We start from the raw sequence: 25,934 nt of genomic DNA on the forward strand, positions 1-25,934 counted from the left end.
TTCACATTTCATTGACACACTCACGTCTGCCATTGTTCTCTCCTGTTTCAAATTTGTATCCCACAATGCCTTGCGTGAATGGGGAAAGTTCACCACATGATGCATGACGTAGTTTCTTGAATTGCGTCTTGGTAAAGCAGGAAAAAATAGTCCAGAATTTTGGGGACACGTGGCCCAAAAATCATTAATTCTTCTATTAAAGAAAAAAAACCTAATAAAATTGGAAGTCTGTGATTCGAATTAGCTTTCAGTCCACTCAACAAAAATAATTGGGTGTCAGGGAAAATTCTTTTTATGACCTAAACTTGAAAAATTTGAAAGGCAGTCTACCTTTAATGCGTTTGAGATCAAACAGGAAATAGTACATAATAAAAATACAGTAAATAGCCCTATTCCACAACTGTAGTAATCCATATTCTGTTAAGCACCACTTAACTAAATAAAGAGAAATGACATCCATCATTACTTTAAGACATGAAGTGACTTTTAATTCATAAAAATAAAGAAAAAAGCATTGAATTAGAAGGTGTCCAATCTTTTGACTGGTCCTATACTTCTTTACTTGTATTACATTCTGTAATTGCAGTTTTACATAGTGATCATTTGTTGCAAGAAGTACAGCATATGGAAACTCAAATGAATAAACACCCAAACGAGAAGAGTTCACTGTTATACCTAGGGCACTATGATTAGCATTTCGGGGAAGCTCAGCTAGATTAGCTTTGAGACTGCTTCAACCAAGCGGAAACTAGTTAAATGTGAAACTCCAGGCTGTGTGAAAGAGGACAGTCATGAGAAAGGAATGGGATCATCTAGTAGTCGGATTGTGTATTAGTTCTGCATTACAAATTACTTGATCCTTACGTCCACACAGCATCTGTAAAATGTCAAACCTCTCTATTTTGCAGGCCTAAAACTTTTGTCTGAATTCCGTAGCACTCCTGGTTCATGTGACCGGAATGGCACTTTGCTCATGTTCCTGTGAATTATCAGAATTATTAATGCTGCTTTCCTAATATCCTCAAATCTGAAGACCCCACGGGGGCAGTCGCTACTCAGAATACCCGCCGAAAGACATTAATCATGGAGTGTAATAGCTTTCATTAAGTATCACAACGTGGCTGCATCTGTGTAGTGTGTTGCTGTAATTGCAGCAATTTGTCCCCATCGTCTGGAGCTGCGCAGTCACATTGGGTTTTAATCGTAGGACAAACAACTTAAGCTCGTCCGGTCTGTATGCTCGATCAAAAAGACAAACACAGCTGAGTTTGTGATCTGTTACTTATCAGTGGTGTAAGAACGTATCATTCATATAACAGACATTCTCAGCTTGTCAGTGGTGTTATGTAAGAAAAGAAAGCAACAGCAGAAGCTAGATGAAATCGGTTTGATGGATTACACGAGGGTTTAGAAAAAGAGAGATTTATATAATGATGTTTACTGCATTTACAATTTTACCGGCGTTTGTTTGTTCTTGCACACCTTAAACTCTGTGTGTGTGTGTGTGTGTGTGTGTTTTTCCAGTGATTATGGCTATGAACGGAGAACAGATGGGCGATGTACACCAGCATTTTGGTTTCATCCCTCTTCCATGTCCAGGAGCTGCATTACAGGCCACAGTTTCCTGAACAGTACCGGGTGAGCACGTACACACTTACATGAACGTATTTCCCTACAGTCCAGCCAGTCAATTCTAGAATCTGAGGAAAAAATACAACAGTATAACTACATCATATTCCTCTGCACCATTTATGCAGAATTACTCTGTAAAAGTTTGTATGTTTGTAAAAGACTACTGGTTTTGTGTTAATAAGTGAAGAACATGGATCTACAAAAGATGCGACCCTGAGAGTCTTCTTTAATTCCTCATAGTCAGAATATCCTTTGATACAAAGTGAAACATGTTCAAGGGATGAAAAGGATGAGCTGATGAAGCCTCTCAGATGAGTGGCAAAGACATGCAAGATTATAATTAGCTAATAGAGATGAACAACAGCAGGCTTACTATGTCACCGGGCTGAAACCACCCCCAACGGACATTTAAAAAGAGAGAGAAAGAAAAGATAGAAAGAATAAAAATGAATGAAATTAAATACAATTAGAATAAATACATGACCATGAGTTGGTCTAGTGGTTATTGTGTCCGCCTCATGACCGGGAGATCGTGAGTTCTACTTGCGGTTGGGTCATACCAAAGACCATCATAAAAATAGATACCCTATGGGTACATGTGGCTACTGCTTATCAATAAAATTGTTTTCTGATACTATGTCCATACAGTAAATATCGCATATATATTTACTCTATGAGGCAGTAGCCACAAAAATGAAGTGTAATCCAAAAATGAACAATTTAAAAATCACAGAAGTAAAATATACCAAGTGTCTGTACTTTATATTATTCTACTCTTACCTCTTACAGTTTTCGAAACTGAAACCTCCAAACCGAGGCTGACATACACATGCTGTCGCCATGACCCAAACTCTTATTTCCCGGAAAAGGCCCGGCGCTAGAGCTCAGTGGTCTCAATACTCCTTTCAATAACTTCCTGTAACAACTCGGAAGTACATCACATCTACATCACACATGGGACCACTGGCCGAAGAAGGCGAGGAAAGGGGGACAACCTGGAGTATATTTTAAAATAGGAACTCACTTTCCCTCAGTAATAAGCATAAACATGTCTGAAAGCGATTTCTTTAGTCTATTCCATTTATTTCGAATGGTGAACCAAATTGTATACACTCACCGGCCATTTAAATAGGAACACCTGCAGACGCATGCGCAGGGCACTATTGTTACACTCTTTCTTACATTCTTACAACATGATGACATAGTGGCTACAGCATCTGAGCCAGTACCCATAAAAATGGTACCTACTACTGTCTGGCAAGGCACGCTGCAATACAGATGCAAGTGGGAAAGTCAAACTCTTGTGGTTACCAGAGGACCAGCCCCCCACTGTAACCCTAGCTGTATAGGCGAGAGGCTGAGGGCTATCGAAACGGAGATCGGCACCACCGCACCCATACGTCTTAAAGAGCTGGTTAGTACTGGGACAGGAGACTGCCTGGGAAGACCACATTCTGGCGTGAGAGGGACTTTGACTTGAGAGTAAATACAAAATTAACAATTGAATGAATGAATGAATGAATGAATGAATGCCAGAGAGAGGGACAAGATAGAACACAAGGTAAGAAAAGAAAGAAACAATTAAATGAGGGGACAAAGAGATTGAAATTTAGCAAGGAAGGAAGGTGAAAAAAGTGCATAGAAAGAAAGAAAGAAAGAAAGAAAGAAAGAAAGAAAGAAAGAAAGAAAGAAAGAAAGAAAGAAAGAAAGAAAGAAAGAGAAAAGATAGATGGAAAGTAAAGCATAAGGCAAGAAAAAAAAGATGGAAAAGACAGATGGAAAGAAAGAAGAACAGGGAAAGAAATGAAAGGGGAAAATGCCAGGAAGAGGAAGGCAGAACAAAAGGCAGAAAGAAGAAAATAGACGAGACCATCAGTGATGGCGTAGGTCACTCCGGCCCCGTGAGAAATCAAATTTGGATAGACATTATATGCACCCTAGGTACCCCTACCTTCATGCCAGAAAAAATCAGTCAGTGAAGAACTGAGGGAGAAGAAGCAATTTTTGTGAAATGTGGATGACGCAGGACGGATGCCGGATGATGGACAGACGATGGACAATGCAGGATGGTATAAGCTTATTGCCTGTCGGCAGGATGAGCTAATAATGCAGAGAAAAGAGTGAGAATGATATAAGGGGACCATAAAAGAGAGGGAAAGAGACAAAGGCAAAGAGAGGAATAAAAAGAGTGAATAAAAGAATGCGAGATAGAGGGTAAAGAAAAGATAAAAAGGCAAAGAGAAAGTCAGACGGCAGAGAAATGTTGCTCTTGTCTATTGGTTAAAAAAAAAACCTGATTTCAGCATGTTACTGGATAACAAGCACAAGCGGTCTTCTTTTGATTCATTGTTCATCGTAATTAGCAGAAGAGGCCACTCATGAATGGAGCTTTATAATCATTTAAATGCTAAAATGCTATTTTTTTTTTTAACCATATTCAGTGTACAGTATCTTAACCCCCTTACAGTAAAGCATTTCATGAACTAAAGAATATCACTTAACTGACTCCATTTCCTCTTGTTTATTTCTTTGTTTTAAACTCACCGTAATTGCTGTTCAGAAACTAATAGACCATTTCTAAAGAAATCCGAGTTTGGATCCTGTTTTAGGCTCCAAAATCATCTCGTGTCACCTAAATTCTTCCTATGGAGTAGCACTTCATCTCCAGCTGAGTTAAATATATTTAGGATGTATCGCTCTACATGAAGACGCAAGTGTCAATGTTTTATTAAAGATTGCGGGATTGCTTGTGTATATACCGGTACAGCATACATTTAAGCTTAATGCTTGAACTTTTTACAGCTGTTTTCATTACAAATCACAAAAAATGTGAGATTTAAACAAAACTGCTGATTGGGCAGCTGGAAAGCACATTGGACTGAATGAAGTGCACATAGTGGGGATTTAATACTGAAAATGTGCACACACCAGTATTACCTCAGATGAAAGTGCAGACTTAGAGATATCCAGAGAGTTGCAGACAAGTTCCTCATGTGGGGTGGAGTTTGATTAGAAATCAGAGGTGTTCCTCTGTTAGGTTCAGTGCCAAACTTGGCGTTATAAGTGTATTTTCCTTATCTGCTTAAATGAGATGACTAGTCGCTGTCTTACTTTTTGGATGTAACCACAATATGTCACTCAAAATGTAATGTTTTGACTGTAAATATGTTTTAAATTAGTTTGGAATCCCATTAGAGACCATTATTAAATACATAAATATGACACCATTAATTAAATGGCATCATCCCTTTAAAGTGCACAAAAAATGTTCGCACATATGTGTAGATGTTATTGAAAACCCTCCCATCTTGAAAAAATCGACTCAAAACAAATCAGGCAACCTTTGAGGTGTGAAAAATGTGCAGGTGATTTTACAGTGCCTTGAAAAAGCATTCATACCCCTTGAACTTTTTCACATTTTTCCACCTTACAACCATGAACCTAAAGGTTTTTTATTGAGATTTTATGTGATAGACCAACACAGAGTAGCACATGACTGTGAAGTGAAACGAAAATGATAAATGGTCTTCAAAAGTTTAAACAAATAAAAATCTGAAAAATGTGGTGTGCATTAGTATTCAGCCCCCTGTACTCTGATACCTCTAAATACAATCCAGTGCAATCAATTACCTTCAGAAGTCATCTCGTACTGTGAGTAATTTACTCTCAGCATAAATACACTTGTTCTGTGAAGGCCTCAGTGGTTTGTTAGAGAACACTGAAGAACAAACAGCATCATGAAGACCAAAGAACTCACCAGAGAGGTCAGGGATAAAGTTCTGGAGAAGTTTAAAGCAGGGTTAGGTTATAAAAAAAATCCCAAGCTCTGAACATCTCAAGAAGCACTGTTCAATCCATCATTCAAAAATGGAAAAAGTATGGCACAACTGCAAACCTACCAAGATATGGCCGTCCACCTAAACTGACAGAGCGAGCAAGGAGAGCACTGGTCAGAGAAGCAGCCAAGGGGCCCATGATCACTCTGGAGGAGCTGCAGAAATCCACAGCTCAGGTGGGAGAATCTGTGCACAGGACAACTACTGTATAAGTTGTACACTCCACAAATCTGGCCTTTTTGGAAGAGTGGCAAGAAGAAAGCCATTGTTGAAAGACAGGCATAAGAAGTCCCGTTTGCAGTTTGCCAGAAGCCATGTAGGGGACACAGTAAACATGTGGAAGAAGGTGCTTTGGTCAGATGAGACCAAAGTTGAACTTTTTGGCCTAAATGCAAAGCGCTATGTGTGGTGGAAAACTAACACTGCTCATCACCCTGCACACACCATCCCCACTGTGAAACATGGTGGTGGCAGCATCATGCTATGGGGATGCTTTTCTTCAGCAGGACAGGAAAGCTGGTCAGAGTTGATGGGAAGATGGATGGAGCTAAATACAGGGCAATCCTGGAAGAAAACCTGTTGGAGGCTGCAAAAGACTTGAGACTGGGAAGGAGATTCACCTTCCAGCAAGACAATGACCCTAAACACACAGCCAGAGCTACAATGGAATGGTTTAGATCAAAGAATATTCATGTGTTAGAATGACCCAGTCAAATTCCAGACCTAAATCCCATTGAGCATCTGTGGCAAGACTTGAAAATTGCTATTCACAGACGCTCTCCATCCAATCTGGCTGAGCTTGAGCTATTTTGCAAAGAAGAATGGGCAAAAATTTCAGTGTCTAGATGTGCAAAGCTGGTAGAGACATACCACAAAAGACTTGCAGCTGTAATTGCAGCAAAAGGTGGCTCTACAAAGTATTGACGCAGGGGGGCTGAATACGAATGCACATCACATTTTTCAGATTTTTATTTGTTTAAAATTTTGAAGACCATTTATCATTTTTGTTTCACTTCACAATTATGTGCTACTCTGTGTTGGTCTATCACATAAAATCTCAATAAAAAAACTTTTAGGTTCATGGTTGTAAGGTGGAAAAATGTGAAAAATCTCAAGGGGTATGAATACTTTTTCAAGGCACTGTACATAATCTGAATGGGGCTCAAAGAAAATCAATCAATCAATTTAAGTGCCCGTGTAACTCAACTCTGAATATACAGTGGTGCTTGAAAGTTTGTGAACCCTTTAGAATTTTCTATATTTCTGCATAAATATGACCTAAAACATCACCAGATTTTCACACAAGACCTAAAAGTAGATAACGAGAACCCAGTTAAAAAAAAAGAGACGAAAATATTATACTTGGTCATTTATTTGTTGAGAAAAATGATCCAATATTACATATCTGTGAGTGGCAAAAGCATGTGAACCTTTGCTTTCAGTATCTGGAGTGACCCCCTTGTGCAGCAATAACTGCAACTAAACGTTTCCGGTAACTGTTGATCAACCCTGCACACCGGCTTAGAGGAATTTTAGCCCATTCCTCCATACAGAACAGCTTCAACTCTGGGATGTTGGTGGATTTCCTCACATGAACTGCTCGCTTCAGGTTCTTCCACAGCATTTTGATTGGATTAAGGTCAGGACTTTGACTTGGCCATTCCAAAACATTAACTTTATTCTTCTTTAACCATTCTTTGGTAGAATGACTTGTGTGCTTAGGGTCGTTGTCTTGCTGCATGACCCACCTTCTCTTGAGATTCAGTTCATGGACAGATGTCCTGACATTTTTCCTGTAGAATTCACTGCTATAATTCAGAATTCATTGTTCCATCAATGATGGCAAGCCGTCCTGGCCCAGATGCATCAAAAAAGGTCCAAACCATGATACTACCACCACCATGTTTGACAAATGGGATAAGGTTCTTATGCTGGATTGCAGTGTTTTCCTTTCTCCAAACATAATGCTTCTCATTTAAACCAAAAAGTTCTATTTTGGTCTCATCCGTCCACAAAATATTTTCCCAATAGCCTTCTGGCTTGTCCATGTGATCTTTAGCAAACTGCAGACGAGCAGCAATGTTCTTTTTAGAGAGCAGTGGCTTTCTCCTTGCAACCCTGCCATGCACAGCATTGTTGTTCAGTGTTCTCCTGATGGTGGACTCATGAACATTAGCCAATGTGAGAGAGGCTTTCAGTTGCTTAGAAGTTACCCTGGGGTCCTTTACTTATACTTGGTCATTTATTTATTGAGGAAAATGATCCAATATGACAAATCTGTGAGTGGCAAAAGTATGTGAACCTCTAGGATTATGTTAATTTGAAGGTGAAATTAGAGTCAGGTGTTTTCAATCAATGGGATGACAATCAGGTGTGAGTGGGCACCCTGTTTTATTTAAAGAACAGGGATCTACCAAAGTCTGATCTTCACAACACATGTTTGTGGAAGTGTATCATGTCACGAACAAAGGAGATTTCTGAGGACCTCAGAAAAAACGTTGGTGATGCTCATCAGGCTGGAAAAGGTTACAAAACCATCTCTAAAGAGTTTGGACTCCACCAATCCACAGTCAGACAGATTGTGTACAAATGGAGGAAATTCAAGACTATTGTTACCCTCCCCAGGAGTGGTCCACCAACAAAGATCACTCCAAGAGCAAGGCGTGAAATAGTCGGCAAGGTCACAAAGGACCCCAGGGTAACTTCTAAGCAACTGAAGGCCTCTCTCACATTGGCTAATGTTAATGTTCATGAGTCCACCATCAGGAGAACACTGAACAACAATGGTGTGCATGGCAGGGTTGCAAGGAGAAAGCCACTGCTCTCCAAAAAGAACATTAGCAAACTGCAGACGAGCAGCAAAGATCATGTGGACAAGCCAGAAGCCTAGTGGAACAATGTTTTGTGGACGGATGAGACCAAAATAGAACTTTTTGGTTTCAATGAGAAGCGTTATGTTTGGAGAAAAGAAAACACTGCATTCCAGCATAAGAACCTTATCCCATCTGTCAAACATGGTGGTGGTAGTATCATGGTTTGGGCCTGTTTTGATGCATCTGGGCCAGGACGGCTTGCCATCATTGATCTCATCTCATCTCATTATCTGTAGCCGCTTTATCCTGTTCTACAGGGTCGCAGGCAAGCTGGAGCCTATCCCAGCTGACTACGGGCGAAAGGCGGGGTACACCCTGGACAAGTCGCCAGGTCATCACAGGGCTGACACATAGACACAGACAACCATTCACACTCACATTCACACCTACGGTCAATTTAGAGTCACCAGTTAACCTAACCTGCATGTCTTTGGACTGTGGGGGAAACCGGAGCACCCGGAGGAAACCCACGCGGACACAGGGAGAACATGCAAACTCCGCACAGAAAGGCCCTCGCCGGCCATGGGGCTCGAACCCGGACCTTCTTGCTGTGTGGCGACAGCGCTAACCACTACACCACCGTGCCGCCGCCATCATTGATGGAACAAAGAATTCTGAATTATACCAGCAAATTCTAAAGGAAAAAATCAGGACATCTGTCCATGAACTGAATTTCAAGAGAAGGTGGGTCATGCAGCAAGACAACGACCCTAATCGCACAAGCCGTTCTACCAAATAATGGTTAAAGAAGAATAAAGTTAATGTTTTGGAATGGCCAAGTCAAAGTCCCTGACCTTAATCCAATCGAAATGTTGTGGAAGGACCTGAAGCGAGCAGTTCATGTGAAGAAACCCACCAACATCCCAGAGTTGAAGCTGTTCTGTATGAAGGAATGGGCTAAAATTCCTCCAAGCTGGTGTGCAGGACTGATCAACAGTTACCGGAAACGTTTAGTTGCAGTTATTGCTGCACAAGGGGGTCACACCAGACACTGAAACCAAAGGTTCACATACTTTTGCCACTCACAGATATGTAATATTGGATTATTTTCCTCAATATATAAATGACCAAGTATAATATTTTTGTCTCATTTGTTTAACTGGGTTCTCTTTATCTACAACCCCGATTCCAGAAAAGTTGGGACAAAGTGCAAATTGTAAATAAAAACGGAATGCAGTAATTTACAAATCTCAAAAACTGATATTGTATTCACAATAGAACATAGACAACATATCAAATGTCGAAAGTGAGACATTTTGAAATTTCATGCCAAATATTGGCTCATTTGAAATTTCATGACAGCAACACATCTCAAAGTTGGGACAGGGGCAATAAGAGGCTGGAAAAGTTAAAGGTACAAAAAAGGAACAGCTGGAGGACCAAATTGCAACTCATTAGGTCAATTGGCAATAGGTCATTAACATGACGGGGTATAAAAAGAGCATCTTGGCGTGGCAGCGGCTCTCAGAAGATGGGAAGAGGATCACCAATCCCCCTAATTCTGCGGCGACAAATAGTGGAGCAATATCAGAAAGGAGTTCGACAGTGTAAAATTGCAAAGAGTTCGAACATATCATCATCTACAGTGCATAATATCATCAAAAGATTCAGAGAATCTGGAAGAATCTCTGTGCGTAAGGGTCAAGGCCGGAAAACCATACTGGGTGCCCGTGATCTTCGGGCCCTTAGACGGCACTGCATCAAATACAGGCATGCCTCTGTATTGGAAATCACAAAATGGGTTCAGGAATATTTCCAGAGAACATTATCTGTGAACACAATTCACCGTGCCATCCGCCGTTGCCAGCTAAAACTCCATAGTTCAAAGAAGAAGCTGTATCTAAACATGATCCAGAAGTGCAGACGTCTTCTCTGGACCAAGGCTCATTTAAAATGGACTGTGGCAAAGTGGAAAACTGTTCTGTGGTCAGACGAATCAAAATTTGAAGTTCTTTATGGAAATCAGGGACGCCGTGTCATTCGGACTAAAGAGGAGAAGGACGACCCAAGTTTTTTATCAGCGCTCAGTCCAGAAGCCTGCATCTCTGATGGTATGGGGTTGCATTAGTGCGTGTGGCATGGGCAGCTTACACATCTGGAAAGACACCATCAATGCTGAAAGGTATATCCAGGTTCTAGAGCAACATGTGCTCCCATCCAGACGACGTCTCTTTCAGGGAAGACCTTGCATTTTCCAACATGACAATGCCAAACCACATACTGCATCAGTTACAACATCATGGCTGCGTAGAAGAAGGGTCCGGGTACTGAACTGGCCAGCCTGCAGTCCAAATCTTTCACCCATAGAAAACATTTGGCGCATCATAAAACGGAAGATACGACAAAAAAGACAGTTGAGCAACTAGAATCCTACATTAGACAAGAATGGGTTAACATTCCTATCCCTAAACTTGAGCAACTTGTCTCCTCAGTCCCCAGACGTTTACAGACTGTTGTAAAGAGAAAAGGGGATGTCTCACAGTGGTAAACATGGCCTTGTCCCAACTTTTTTGAGATGTGTTGTTGTCATGAAATTTAAAATCACCTAATTTTTCTCTTTAAATGATACATTTTCTCAGTTTAAAAATTTGATATGACATCTATGTTCTATTCTGAATAAAATATGGAATTTTGAAACTTCCACATCATTGCATTCCGTTTTTATTTACAATTTGTACTTTGTCCCAACTTTCTTGGAATCGGGGTTGTACTTTTAGGACTTGTGCGAAAGTCTGGTGATGTTTTGGGTCATATTTATGCAGAAATATAGAAAATTCTAAAGGGTTCACAATCTTTCAAGCACCACTGTACAAAGACAATACAATACAAATGTGTGCTTCCAACTTTGTGACAACAGATCCATATATGCATATGATGTTGAGGTGTCCATATATTTTTTGCCGTATAGTGTACTTTTTGGACACAAGTCTCAGACTGAATACATTGCAATATCATGAAGTGGCAAACTTTAAAATGACTCAACTCTCCAGCTATTTCAATAGGAACACTGTACGCTTAAAAATGACTATCATAAAAACACTATCAAGAAAACCACAGGCTAAAAAAGATCAGGTCTGTGCATTAAACAGTTCAGACTGTATTTATCATAAATGTGTAGTTGAGTAATAAGAAAGAAGAGAAGAAACAATTAGAAAGAATAGTAAAACATAAAAGAAGAAAAATGTGAAGCAAATGAAAAATAAGAAAGCAAGAAAGAGGAAAAAAGCAGAAAAGGTAGCAGAAAATGATTTTGGAAGAAAAAAACAGTAGTAGGAATACTACTAATAATATTGTTAATAATAACAATAATAATAAGAAAATACAGCTCAGCTTAATATATATAATTATATACAACTAACTCCACCCCGCCTTTCGCCCGTAGTCAGCTGGGATAGGCTCCAGCTTGCCTGCGACCCTGTAGAAGGATAAAGCGGCTAGAGATAATGAGATGAGATGAGATGAGACAACTAACTCCCCACCAGCAGCATTCAAAACTAGATTTCTGAGGGAATTTCTTAGATTTGGCAACTTTGCACATCTGATAATATGGTGAAATTTTCAAGGACCATTCTAGTCACTTTAAATACAAATACTCATCCGGTATTTGGTCATTTCCATACCTTTCTGTGTCTTTGAATGTGTGTAGCTACAGAAAGGTGGTGTCTAATAATTGCACGGGTGGTGTGGTGGATCTGTACATGGCCCGTAGGCGTCCATGCCCCAGCCAAGCTCCGAAAGGCCTCCACCTGGTCACCAGTGAGGGAAAACTCACAGCCACACTGGGCCACAATGTCACCTTCCTCGTTTTCCTAGAGCAGGTGATTTATCACTACACAAACAGGAATATGTCACTGAAAATGTTCATGGGCCACCGAGCTAGTAGGACCAGTTATTTTCTCAGCGCTAAGTGGCTTTCAATCACAAACAGAGGACTAGCTTGGATGGCTCCTAAAAAAGAAACTTGAGTAGTATTTTACCTAATGTATCCCTAATGCAGTGCTTTTTCCTCTTAATGCTAATCACAAGCTATGACCATGCAAGTATGACTTTTGCTTTATATATATATATTTTTTTTTTCAACTCTTGCCTTGGAGCTAGCTGATGGTTGTTGTTTCCATTAAGGTCTACTCAGGTTTTGCCCATAATTTGACTTTTTTTTTTTTATTAAGTGGGTCTGAATAGAGCTGTCTGTATTAAATTTAATAGCAAACATGGATTAGGTCATGGATATCAGTACTTATGTTTTTCTTTGAAATTCAAAGGTTTTGAGCAAGACAACAGGCTGTCTTGTGTCAAACTTGATTATTCACAAACTCATGTTAATGCACACAAAGGAAAGACTGGAACTCTGCCTGACAAGTGCTCACTGAAATCTCCAAGGCAAAATTCACTTGACATTTTATTTTTAATGGATGCCCAATGTAATAGCTTATTTGATGTTGAAATCATTAGTGTCATACCCGGTTCATGGCAGGGTGATGGATCAAGAACGAGCATCACGGTGGACTTCGGTGACGGCCACGCCATCACATATTCCAACGTGAGCTCCATCGAGGATGGGATCAAGCACATCTACAAGACTGTGGGAATCTACAGAGTGACAGCTACAGCTGAGAACAGCCTGGGGTTCGAGACAGCGGTTCTTTTCTTACATGTTACATGTGAGTGATGTTTACATGCAAGGATTTTCACCAAATTCCTAACGAACTGTTTATATATGTCCTCAAATTGACATTCTGTAGAAATAATCTCCATTTATATACACATTACATGTCATCTGATCCAAAGTTACCGTATGTGCATACATGGAGCAGGGTATAGTGACCCTAATGTTACCATAGAATGAGAAGCATATGAGTTCAGTCAGTGTTTTCTTCTTTTTTTTTAAACCATGCTGTTTTTTTAAATTAAAATCTACTTGATCTTTTTTTTAAATTATTTGTTTTATCTCACCAAAATGTGATCAAAAGTGTGATTATTAATTTGACAGTGAGCACAAAATTAACTAAATTCAGAAATAGTGCCAGTATGCTCTGCTTAACTGATTGTTGGAAAAAAATATTAAAACATTAAAAAGCAGTGTCTGGGCATAAATAAATAACAAACGGGTTTTATTAAATATCTGTTTAATGTTAAACCCTGAGCTAAAACAAAATGAGAAATGTTTAAAAAAGTGAATAAAAAGATAATTAAACAGAACCTAACATATGAGAAAATAAATACAGATGAAACCAATCACAATACGATAGAAATAAAATAAGCAATACTTCAATGAATTTAAGTTGATTTTTTTAAAGATACAAAAATACAAAAAAGAGGTAATAATGGACAGCATGATAGAAAAATCACAGAAAACAAGTGTTGCCAGACAAAACAAACCTCGTCCGGCAGCACTTATTTTATACCTATATGTTGATAATGGGGCGGCACGGTGGTGTAGTGGTTAGCGCTGTCGCCTCACAGCAAGAAGGTCCTGGGTTCGAGCCCCGGGGCCGGCGAGGGCCTTTCTGTGTGGAGTTTGCATGTTCTCCCCGTGTCCGCGTGGGTTTCCTCCGGGTGCTCCGGTTTCCCCCACAGTCCAAAGACATGCAGGTTAGGCTAATTGGTGACTCTAAATTGACCATAGGTGTGAATGTGAGTGTGAATGGTTGTCTGTGTCTATGTGTCAGCCCTGTGATGACCTGGCGACTTGTCCAGGGTGTACCCCGCCTTTCGCCCGTAGTCAGCTGGGATAGGCTCCAGCTTGCCTGCGACCCTGTAGAAGGATAAAGCGGCTAGAGATAATGAGATGAGATGAGATGTTGATAATGGTAATATTTCTAAATCATCAGCTGTCAGGTTATAGTCCTATGAAAATCCATGACCTTGAGTTTGACATTTCAAAGTCATTCACTAAGTCATGGCACTAACTGAAAGCCCATATGGGACTCCTTATATGTTGATAATGGTAAACATCTGGCTATCATGAACCATTTTAAAGTTATAGCCCTTTGAAAACCCATGACCTTGAGTTTGACCTTTCAGGGTCACTAAAGATCAAAGATCACAGTGTCAAATGAAAGCCCATATGGCACTTCCTGTAAGTTGATAATGGTAAATATCTGTCTACCATCAACTGTTTTCAAGTTACAGCCCTCTGAAAATCCGTGCCCTTGAGTTTGACCTTTCAAGGTCACTCGAGGTCAAAGATAATTGTGCCAAATGAAAGGCCATATGGGAGTTCCTATATGCTCATAATAGTAAACATCTGTCTCTCGGCAACCGTTTTTGAGTTATAATGGAAAATATGTTACTTTGACCGAAAGGTTGACCTTTCCGGTGACCTTGACCTTCACTTTGACCTGATTACCTGATTAAATTTTGGGGGTAATCTACGGACCATTGCCCACCTACCCTAAAAATTTGAAGTCAATCAGTGCAACCGTCTAGACACTAGATTGTTAACAGACGGACAAACGCACAAATAAACAAACAAACCAACCGCACTGATTACAATACCTCACCTTGCTTAGTCCGTCTTGGGCGAGGTAATAAATATAATGGAGAGAAGTAATAAATATAATGGAGAAAGACAAAAACTCTACAGAGGAAAGTACTAAGGTGCAAAGCTGGGAATGCCATAGAAATCAAGCAAAACATTCACCACTCAGGAACACTTCACTACAGAGGTGAATTTCCAGATTAGACTTAAAAGCAGAGGTCAAGTACTGTCCTGCATGTGAGTGTTTTATTGCAAAAGAAACTCATTGTGACCCAAAGGTATATGCGTAGATACAGACAGTGAAAGTGAGCAGACACGGCACTTTTAGGTGGTTATTATTCTTGTATGTATTTAATGGATTGTTAAAATTATTCCCCACCTTATTTGATTGACGAGGAATTTCTCATTTGGATTGGCCTCAAATAGGCCTCTATTTCTATTGCAGTAAATACAAAGCCCTAGTGGTATGGCAATCATACTTGCAAGGTCTTTCCAATAGGATTATAGTCTGGTCCTTAGACTTACTGATTTAACTTATTTATTTGTTTGTTTGTTTGTTTGTTTGCGGTTTTAGAGGAATTAATACAAAATTGGTCTCAAATTCAATGAGCTGAGATACAAATGCTACTTATAACCCTGATTCCAAAAAAGTTGGGACAAAGTACAAATTGTAAATAAAAACAGAATGCAATAATTTACAAATCTCAAAAACTGATATTGTATTCACAATAGAACATAGACAACATATCAAATGTCGAAAATGAGACATTTTGAAATTTCATGCCAAATATTGGCTCATTTGAAATTTCATGACAGCAACACATCTCAAAAAAGTTGGGACAGGGGCAATAAGAGGCTGGAAAAGTTAAAGGTACAAAAAAGGAACAGCTGGAGGACCAAATTGCAACTCATTAGGTCAATTGGCAATAGGTCATGAACATGACTGGGTATAAAAAGAGCATCTTGGAGTGGCAGCGGCTCTCAGAAGTAAAGATGGGAAGAGGATCACCAATCCCCCTAATTCTGCACCGACAAATAGTGGAGCAATATCAGAAAGGAGTTCGACAGTGTAAAATTGCAAAGAGTTTGAACATACGTATCATCATCTACAGTGCATAATATTATCAAAAGATTCAGAGAATCTGGAAGAATCTCTGTGCGTAAGGGTCAAGGCCGGAAAACCATACTGGGTGCCCGTGATCTTCGGACCCTTAGATGGCACTGCATCACATACAGGCATGCTTCTGTATTGGAAATCACAAAATGGGCTCAGGAATATTTCCAGAGAACATTATCTGTGAACACAATTCACCGTTCCAGCCACCGTTGCCAGCTAAAACTCTATAGTTCAAAGAAGAAGCCGTATCTAAACATGATCCAGAAGCGCAGACATCTTCTCTGGACCAAGGCTCATTTAAAATGGACTGTGGCAAAGTGGAAAACTGTTCTGTGGTCAGACGAATCAAAATTTGAAGTTCTTTATGGAAATCAGGGACGCCGTGTCATTCGGACTAAAGAGGAGAAGGACGACCCAAGTTGTTATCAGCGCTCAGTTCAGAAGCCTGCATCTCTGATGGTATGGGGTTGCATTAGTGCGTGTGGCATGGGCAGCTTACACATCTGGAAAGACACCATCAATTCTGAAAGGTATATCCAGGTTCTAGAGCAACATATGCTCCCATCCAGACGACGTCTCTTTCAGGGAAGACCTTGCATTTTCCAACATGACAATGCCAAACCACATACTGCATCAATTACAGCATCATGGCTGCGTAGAAGAAGGGTCCGGGTACTGAACTGGCCAGCCTGCAGTCCAGATCTTTCACCCATAGAAAACATTTGGCGCATCATAAAACGGAAGATACGACAAAAAAGACCTAAGACAGTTGAGCAAATAGAACCCTACATTAGACAAGAATGGGTTAACATTCCTATCCCTAAACTTGAGCAACTTGTCTCCTCAGTCCCCAGACGTTTACAGACTGTTGTAAAGAGAAAAGGGGATGTCTCACAGTGGCAAACATGGCCTTGTCTCAACTTTTTTGAGATGTGGTCTTGTCATGAAATTTAAAATCACCTAATTTTTCTCTTTAAATGATAAATTTTCTCAGTTTAAACATTTGATATGTCATCTATGTTCTATTCTGAATAAAATATGGAATTTTGAAACTTCCGCATCATTGCATTCCGTTTTTATTTACAATTTGTACTTTGTCCCAACTTTTTTGGAATCGGGGTTGTATTAAGAAGAGTGAGTCATGGGTGTCTGCGAATTCTTGTATGTGGAAGAGGGTAGATAGCACTTTCCTCTGATGGTTTGATGCTGTGGTAGCTATTATGTGATGGGAGAGAACTAGCTGGTGATTGGGAACTGACACATGACCAAACTGGGGAGAAACTAGGGAAAAAAAATACAAGACTGTGCAAAAGTCTTTGGCATCATATTTTTCCTACAAACTTTGTTATAGATTTCTATTTTATGACTTCTACATTATCGAGTCAGTACAAAAACATTTTAGAGTTCCCAATGTTCATTTTCCAGCACAGAATTAAATGTTACAGGAAAAAAAAAAATGTTTATATCTGAGCAGCATATGACATAAGAGAGCACTTTTCAGATTAAAAAAGAAAACCTAATGAAGGCTGCTGGGTTTTGGTGCAAAATTAAGAAGCAAGTGTGACAGTCAAAGTCTCCAGAAGAACTGTGGCTGGTTCTGTAAGATGCTCAGTAAAACCTACAGCTCATTTCCTGAAAAAAATTGCACTCATTGTACCTGAGACTACTATTTTTTAAAAGCAGAAGGGTCGTCTCACACCAAATATTGACTTTGTTTCATTTATTATGGCTTACTGCTGTTTATAATATTTTTTTAATGTTGAAACATTTCATTTAATTACTATTTAAGCCATTTTTTATCTACAGCATTTCTTTACATGTGCCTAAGAGGTTTGCACAGTACTATACACACTCACCAACCACTTTATTAGGAACAACACCTGCAGTTTGATGCAGTTCTCTAATCAGCCAATCCCTTGACAGCAGCCCAGTGCATAAAATCATGCAGATACAAATCAAGAGTTTCAGTTCATGTTCACTTCAAACATCAGAACGGGAAAAATTGTGATCTCAAAGTGTGACTTTCACTGTGGCATGGGTGTTGGTTTGAGCCAGATGGACTGGTTTGAGTATTTCAGAAACTGCTGATCTCCTGGGGTTTTCACTCACAACAGGCTCTAGAGTTTACACAGAATGGTGCGAAAAACAAAAAAACATTGATTGAGCGACAGTTCTGTGGGTGGAAACATCTTGTTGATAAGAGAGGTCAGAGGGAAATGGCTAGAATGGTTCAAGGTGCCAGGAAGGATATAGTAACTCATAGCAACTCTTTACAACCTTGGTGAGCAGAAAAGCATCTCAGCCTGCAAGAGCAGAAGACCACACTGGGTTCCACTCCTGCCAGCCAAGAATAGGAATCTTAGAATCAAGAACAAGTTCCTATTAAAATGGCCAGTGCTCAGCGTAAATGAGTACACCCCCTTTGAAAAGTAACATTTTAAACAATACCTCAATGAACACAAACAATTTCCAAAATGTTGAAAAGACAAAGCTTAATATAACATCTGTTTAACTTATAATGTGAAAGTAAGATTAATAATATAACTTAGATTACACATTTTTTCAGTTTTACTCAAATTAGGGTGGTGCAAAAATGAGTACACTCCACAACAAAAACTACTACATCTAGTACTTTGTATGGCCTCCATGATTTTTAATGACAGCACCAAGTCTTCTAGGCATGGAATGAACAAGTTGGTGACATTTTGCAACCTCAATCTTTTTCCATTCTTCAACAATGACCTCTTTTAGTGACTGGATGCTGGATGAAGAGTGATGCTCAACTTATCTCTTCATAGGTGTTCGATTGGGTTCAGATCAGGAGACATACTTGGACACTGAATCACTTTCACCCTGTTCTTCAGAAATCCAACAGTGGCCTTAGATGCGTGTTTAGTCATGTTGGAAAAGTGCATGACAACCAAGGGCACGGAGTGATGGTAGCATCTTCTCTTTCAGTATAGAGCAATACATCTGTGAATTCATGATGCCATCAATGAAATGCAGCTCCCCGACACCAGCAGCACTCATGCAGCCCCACATAAGGACACTGCCACCACCATGTTTCACTGTAGGCACCATGCATTTTTCTTTGTATTCCTCACCTTTGCGACGCCATACAGTTTTGAAGCCATCAGTTCCAAAAACATTTATCTTGGTCTCATCACTCCAGAGTATAAAGTCCCAGTAGTCTTCATCTTTGTCAGCATGGGCCCTGGCAAACTCTAGGTGGGCTTTTTTGTGCCTGGGCTTTAGGAGAGGCTTCTTTCGTGGACAGCATCCATGCATGCCATTCCTCTGCAGTGTACGCCGTATTGTGTCACGGGAAATAGTTACCCCAGTTTGGCTTTCTGCTTCTTTAGATAACTGCAGTGAACTTGCATGCCGATTTTCTTCAACCCTTCTCATCAGAAGATGCTCCTGTCGAGGTGGTAACTTCCATGGACGACCTGGACATCTCTGTGAGATGGTTGCAGTTCCATCTTTCTTAAATTTTTGTACCACTTTTGCTATAGTATTCTGACTGATAAGTAAAGCTTTGCTGATCTTCTTGTAGCCTTCACCTTTGTGGTGCAAAGAAATTATTTTCTTTGGGGAATTCTGAAGAGACAAGTTGAGCATCACTCTCCAGCCAGCATCCAGTCACTAAAAGAGGTCGTTGTTGAAGAATGGAAAAAGATTGAGGTTGCAAAATGTCGCCAACTTGTTCATTCCATGCCTAGAAGACTTGGTGCTGTCATTTAAAAATCATGGAGGCCATACAAAGTACTAGATGTAGTAGTTTTTGTTGTGGGGTGTACTCATTTTTGCACCACCCTAATTTGAGTAAAACTGAAAAAAATGTGTAATCTAAGTTTATATTATTAATCTTACTTTCACGTTACAAGTTAAACAGATGTTATATTAAACTTTGTCTTTTCAACATTTTGGAAATTGTGTTCATTGAGGTATTGTTTAAAATGTTACTTTTCAAAGGGGGTGTACTCATTTATGCTGAGCACTGTATATGGGCACCTGCTACCAGTGTATATAAGACAGAAAATATAACTTGACCAATATTTCCCCCAATTTATCATGAGAAACTGCATAATAATTATGCAATATGGAGCTCATAATCTTCAGCTAATTTCTTTAATCTCCTATCTTTTTTTCTTGCAATACAAGATTTTCTTGTAAAGCTCTTGTTATTCTCTTCTCTCTTATTTTTAGCTTGAACTGGTACTCATGTTTTTTGTATTCCTTTTTAGTATACCATTTTTTTAAAAAAGAAACAAGTACCCATAACCTATAACAGTAACAAATTTTAATGCAAATGTAGAGCTTAAAAATGTCACACGATGATCTTCTCAGACTCCAAGTACAAACATCATAATATGAATGTTATTGTTGCTTTTGTGATTTAGTGACTCAACTCAATTTGTCAGTAAATGCTGAACCAAAGACGAGGTGAAATACGAGATATTGATTCTCGGCAGCATGCTTGTGCTATCTCACAGGGTGTTAGAACATTTTGTTGTCGATTTCCTTCAGGCTGTACTTTGACATGAAGGTCATGCTGATCTGATTAGAAATCATTAGGTACAATAATCAGTATATGGTGTCTGACCGAATTGACTGTTGTTAGTGTGTCAAGGCAGACAGATGTCACGGCGCTGAGTTGTTGATCACGGAAAGGCTCCGGTCTTCAGATCCGTCAATCCAGCCAAGCTTGGGAAACAGAAATGGCTGCTTTTGAAGCATAGGAGATGAAAAATCTTTCACAGATGGCAGGAGCTCCCTGGGTAGAACAGCTGCAAATATATATTGGATATGGCTCTTTTTTCTTACTTTGTCCTGTAAACTTTTTTTTTCCTGCTTTCTGTTTTTTTTTTTTCTTATGACTTCATTTTCTTTCCTATTCACCCCCTCTATATCTGCACTATTTCTTTGTGTTTCTTTTTGGAGTAGGTCAGCTGGAGTATATCCATCTCTCTGCACCATTTGTGGCAGTGAAAAATAAGGAAGTCAACCTGACAGTGGTTTTATGGCCGAGCCAAGTGGGAACCGTCACCTACATCTGGTGGTTTGGGAACAACTCGGAGGTACTGCAGTATCTTCTCTTTCAGCCTCCATGCATCAAAATGCAAATACCTCTGTATGGCTCAAAGTGGGACTTTTTGTGTAAAATTTGATGTGTAACTCTGAGGTAATATCAAAAATTCAAAAGAAAAAAAATCCCTTAAAAAAAGACACTTTCAAAAATGGAATACAATTCAAAATAGCTGACCATTGAAAAAAACAAAACAAACTGAATTTAATAGGATATAGAATTTGGTCATTCAAAAAGTCAAGTCAGAGTCCCTCTCACGCCAGAATCTGGTCTTCCCAGGCAGTCTTCTGTCCCAGTATTAACTAGCTCTTTAAGGCATATGGGTGCGGCGGCGCCAATCTCCGTTTCGATAGCCCTCAGCCTCTCGCCTATACAGCTAGGGTTACAGTGGGGTGCTAGTCCTCTGGTAACCACAAGAGTTTGACTTTCCCACTCGCAGCATGCCTTGCCAGATGGTAGTAGGTACCATTTTTATGATGGTCTTTGGTATGACCTGACTGCAAGTAGAGCTCGTGATCTCCCTGTCGAGAGGCGACACACTAACCACTAGGCCAACTCGTGGTCTAGACCATCATTAATGCATGAAAAAATATCTCACAAAGCATCAGAGATGACAGGTCAAAGCAACAAATTTGGTCAAACCTTTTTTTTTTTTCAATTGTTGAATAAATTGCATTTATACCATTTATTCTATCTACGGATATTAAACCTCAGCAGAAAATTGTTTATCTCACTTTATCCAGATTTAGAAGCATGTTATAGAGGAATGTTCCAAAATGTTGATAATTGTTTGATTTAACTTAGATTTTATACTGAAAAATGTCATAAAAGGAAGAAATTATTACAGTGTTTTCTTGGGTAAACAAGAAAGAAATTCCATTAAAGTGTTTTGTAAAGGTCTTTTTCTCACAGTAAGTGTGTTTTTAGAGTTAATAAAGGTTTTAATTCTAACATCATCCAAAGACTGGGTGTTGGTTTTGTAATGTATGCAAATGTGTGCATATTTAATTAAACGGAGACTCATTTGTAAAAATAAATGTCAATTTATTTGAGAAGTCGTCTTTGGGGCAACCAACTGGCAATTATTCAACAGAATAAAATTAATCTAGTTATCTAATAATCTTCAAACAATTCCAAGCCATACCATACTCTGAGTCTGACTATTCTGTGTTCTATTCAGTTCAGTTTTTCTTGAATATAGTGAATTTACATTTTGGAATATGAGGGCTTCTTACTTTTTGGCTACAGTTTATAATTAGTAATGTACCAAACCCACACATTTCCATTTCTGAGAGAATATTACTATCTGAGCTCTGGGTATTTATCAGTACCCAATGGTGATGCAACAGTGCCACTGAGCCATGCCAAGTGGAAACAGCAGAAGTATGATGGTGCCATTCTTTAAGACAGTTTAAGACAGAGGAATGAGACAGTAATTGAACAGACTAATCTCTTTTATATAATTTTGTTTGTTAAGTTACAAAGCTTAACAGCAATCTAGTGTTTGCTTGCAGTTTAGTCTTCTGCCACTTAATGGACACAATAGAAACAAACCTTAAAATTATGACTATGTGAATTTCAAATATACATAAATCTTTTGCCAAATGACATTTTTTTAGTTGGTTATAAATGTGAAGCTTAGGTTTATACAACATGGAGAACAAAATGGAAATCCAGTACAAGTGTAACCTGTGTAGCCTACAGTGTCTTGCAAAAGTATTCCTCCCCCTTGGTGTTTGTCCTGTTTTGTCACATTACAAGATGGAATTAAAATGAATTTTTGGGAGGTTAGGACCATTTGATTTACACAACATGCCTACAGCTTTAAAGGTCCAAATTGTTGTTTTATTGTAACACAAACAATAATTAAGATGAAAAATCAGAAATCTGGAGTGTGCATAAGTATTCACCCCCTTTCGTATGAAACCGCTAAATAAGAGCTGGTCCAACCAATTCACTTTATCAGTCACATAATCAGTTGATTAAGATCCACCTGTGTGCAATCAAAGTGTTACATCATCTGTCACATGATTCCTGTATAAATCAACCTGTTCTGGAAGGACCCCGACTCTGCAACACTACTAAGCAAGCAACATGAGAACCAAGAAGCATTCCAAATGGGTCAAAGACAAAGTTGTGGAGAAGTATGGATCAGGGTTGGGTTATAAAAAAATATCCCAAACTTTGAATATCCCATGGAGCACCATTAAATCCATTATAGCAAAATGGACAGCATATGGCACCACTACAAACCTGACAAAAGAAGGCCGCCCACCAAAACTCACAGACCGGGCAAGGAGGGCATTAATCAGAGATGCAACAAAGACACCAAAAATAACACTGAAGGAGCTGCAAAAATCCACAGCAGAGATGGGAGTATCTGTCCATTGGACCACTTTAAGCCGTATACTCCACAGAGTGGGGCTTTATAGAAGAGTGGCCAGAAAAAAGCCATTGCTGAAGAAAACACATTTAGAGTTTGCCCAACAGCATGTGGCAGACTCCCCAAACACACGGAAGAAGATTCTCTGGTCAAATGAGACTAAAATTTATCTCTTTGGTCATCATGGGAAATGCCATGTGTGGCACAAACCCAACACCCTGAGAACACCATTCCTACAGTGAAGCATGGTGGTGGCAGCATCATGCTGTGGGGATGTTTTTTATCTGCAGGGACAGGAAAGCTGATCAGGACTGAAGGAAAGATGGATGGCACTAAATACAAGGCAGTTCTGGAGGAAAACCTGTTTGAGTCAGCCAGAGGTTTGAGACTGGGGCAAAGGTTCACATTCCAGCAGGACAATGACCCTAAACATACTGCTAAAGCGACACTGGAGTGGTTTAAAGGGAAATGTTTAAATGTCTTGGAATGGCCTAATCAAAGCCCAGACCTCAATCCAATTGAGAATCTGTGGCATAACTTGAAGATTGCTGTACACCAACGTAACCCATCTAACTTCAAGGAGTTGGAGCAGTTTTGCCTTGAGGAATGGACAAAAATCCCAGTTTCTAGATGTGCTAAGCTAATAGAGACATACCCTAAGAGACTTGTAGCTGTAATTGCAGCAAAAGGTGGCTCTATAAAGTATTGACTTTGGGGGATGAATACCTATGCACACTCTAGATTTCTTTTTTTTTCACCTTAACTGTTGTTTGTGTCACAATAAAATAACAATTTTCACCTTTAAATTTGTAGCCATTTTGTGTAAATCAAATGGTGCTAACCCCCCAAAAATCCATTTTAATTCCAGCTTGTAATGCAACGAAACAGAACAAACACCAAGGGGGATGAATGCTTTTGCAAGACACTGTATATACAAATCAAATCTGTTACTCAATAAAATGGGAAAGCTCTATGTTAAAGATCCTTTAACTTATTTATTTATAACCACATTTACTGTTGGGCAACATGGGGTTTGCCTGCCAGTTGACCAGGACCTTTCTGTGTGGAACATGCACAGTCCAAAGACGTGGGTTAGGCCAACTGATGACTCTAAATTGCCCATAGATGTGAATATGGATGTGAATGTCTGTCTGTTTCTCTGTCTTAGGCTACATCCACATGACAACGGCAACGAGATTTTTTTTTTTAGCGGGTAAAAAAAATATCGCGTCCACATGGGCAACGGATCAGTAAAATATCAGGTACATATGGCAATGCAATGCTTGCTGAAAATGATGCAATACACATGCCACACCTCTACGTGCGCTGTAAGATGGTCCCATCGGAGACACCAGAACAATAGAAGAAGTAGGACGCATGCGCATAAACCCCTTCTTCTACCCGGCGTGAAGCACTCACAGGAACAAAAACACAACAACAAGAAGAAGATGGCTGCGACTACGCGAGGAAATCGTGCCTTCTGTGTGTACAAATTAGTTTTATTAGTGTGCATAGTTTTATATAACTTCATTTTCTTATTGTGTGTGAACATTTTGAAAAGCATTTTTATATAATTTATATAACTTTTTATATTGTGTGTGAACATTTTGAAAAGCAGTCTTATCCAGTAAAAAAAAAAGAAATTCAAGAAATGGTTCAGTTACTTGTTTATTTAAAAGAAAAGCTGTATACAAAAGTGAATGCAATGCAGTGGTTCATACAAAACAGTCTGTTGAAGGGTCTTCTGACCCTTTTCCCCTCTGCCTCCATTATAGTCAGGTAACTGTTGCTTTGTGTGGAAGGCTGTACTTTCTGTTCATCAAAGTAGGTGTAAATTGTCTGTCTGGCAGGTCAGTCAGGTTAATGTGTAAACAATTTCAAAATATTCTTATCCAATAATAAAGATTCTTATCCATTGTTGCTGTTGTTGTTACGAATGATGCGCGCGAGAGTGCTGCTTGTTCTAGTCATGTGGTTGTGACGTCATCGTAAACAAATCCGTTCTACTCATCCAGACGACTTCGCAACGGCGCCATTGCCAGATTTTTCCACTCTGGAACCCGTTCTCAAAAAATATCGTTTTGGGGCACCCAAAACGCCGGTGCCATGTGGACGCCAGGCCGAAACGATAAAACATTTTTATCAGATTCACCTGAATCTGTTGCCGTGTGGACAGGGCCTTAGTGCTGCAATAGACTGGCAAACTGTCCAGGGTGTACCCCACCTCTTGCCCAATGTCAGCTAGGATTGGCTCCAGCTCACCCACAATGGATAAGCGGCATAGAAAATGGATGAATGAATATTGACTGCATTTGCTAACATCAGCAATCCATGAATGTCAGTTTTAATAAATCAGAAGTGATATTAACAATGTAAGATTTAGCATGGCTCTAACTGTTAAAGACAGTACATTTAGAACACTCGTATTTTGGTCCACATCTCTCAAATCAAAATGGCTTGGGAAAAACACTAGTACTAGAAATATTATATGTATAAAATTTTATTTTAAGTGACTTTTTATGC

The 25,934-nt window shown here is 39.4% G+C and overlaps 1 protein-coding gene across 2 annotated transcripts in view; it reads left to right on the forward strand.

Annotated features, from left to right (window-relative positions):
* Window positions 1–25,934, forward strand: part of LOC132866184 (VPS10 domain-containing receptor SorCS1) — a 508,739-nt gene that overhangs the window by 444,251 nt on the left and 38,554 nt on the right. For both annotated transcript variants that reach the window (XM_060898794.1, XM_060898795.1), the window contains exons 17-20: window positions 1,525–1,638; window positions 11,988–12,159; window positions 12,816–13,002; window positions 20,887–21,020. In XM_060898794.1, the coding sequence (XP_060754777.1) occupies window positions 1,525–1,638; window positions 11,988–12,159; window positions 12,816–13,002; window positions 20,887–21,020 (607 nt within the window). The remainder of the gene's footprint in view (window positions 1–1,524; window positions 1,639–11,987; window positions 12,160–12,815; window positions 13,003–20,886; window positions 21,021–25,934) is intronic.

The sequence above is a fragment of the Neoarius graeffei genome, chromosome 18 (assembly GCF_027579695.1).
Source record: "Neoarius graeffei isolate fNeoGra1 chromosome 18, fNeoGra1.pri, whole genome shotgun sequence".
In the NCBI taxonomy this organism is placed as follows: domain Eukaryota; kingdom Metazoa; phylum Chordata; class Actinopteri; order Siluriformes; family Ariidae; genus Neoarius; species Neoarius graeffei.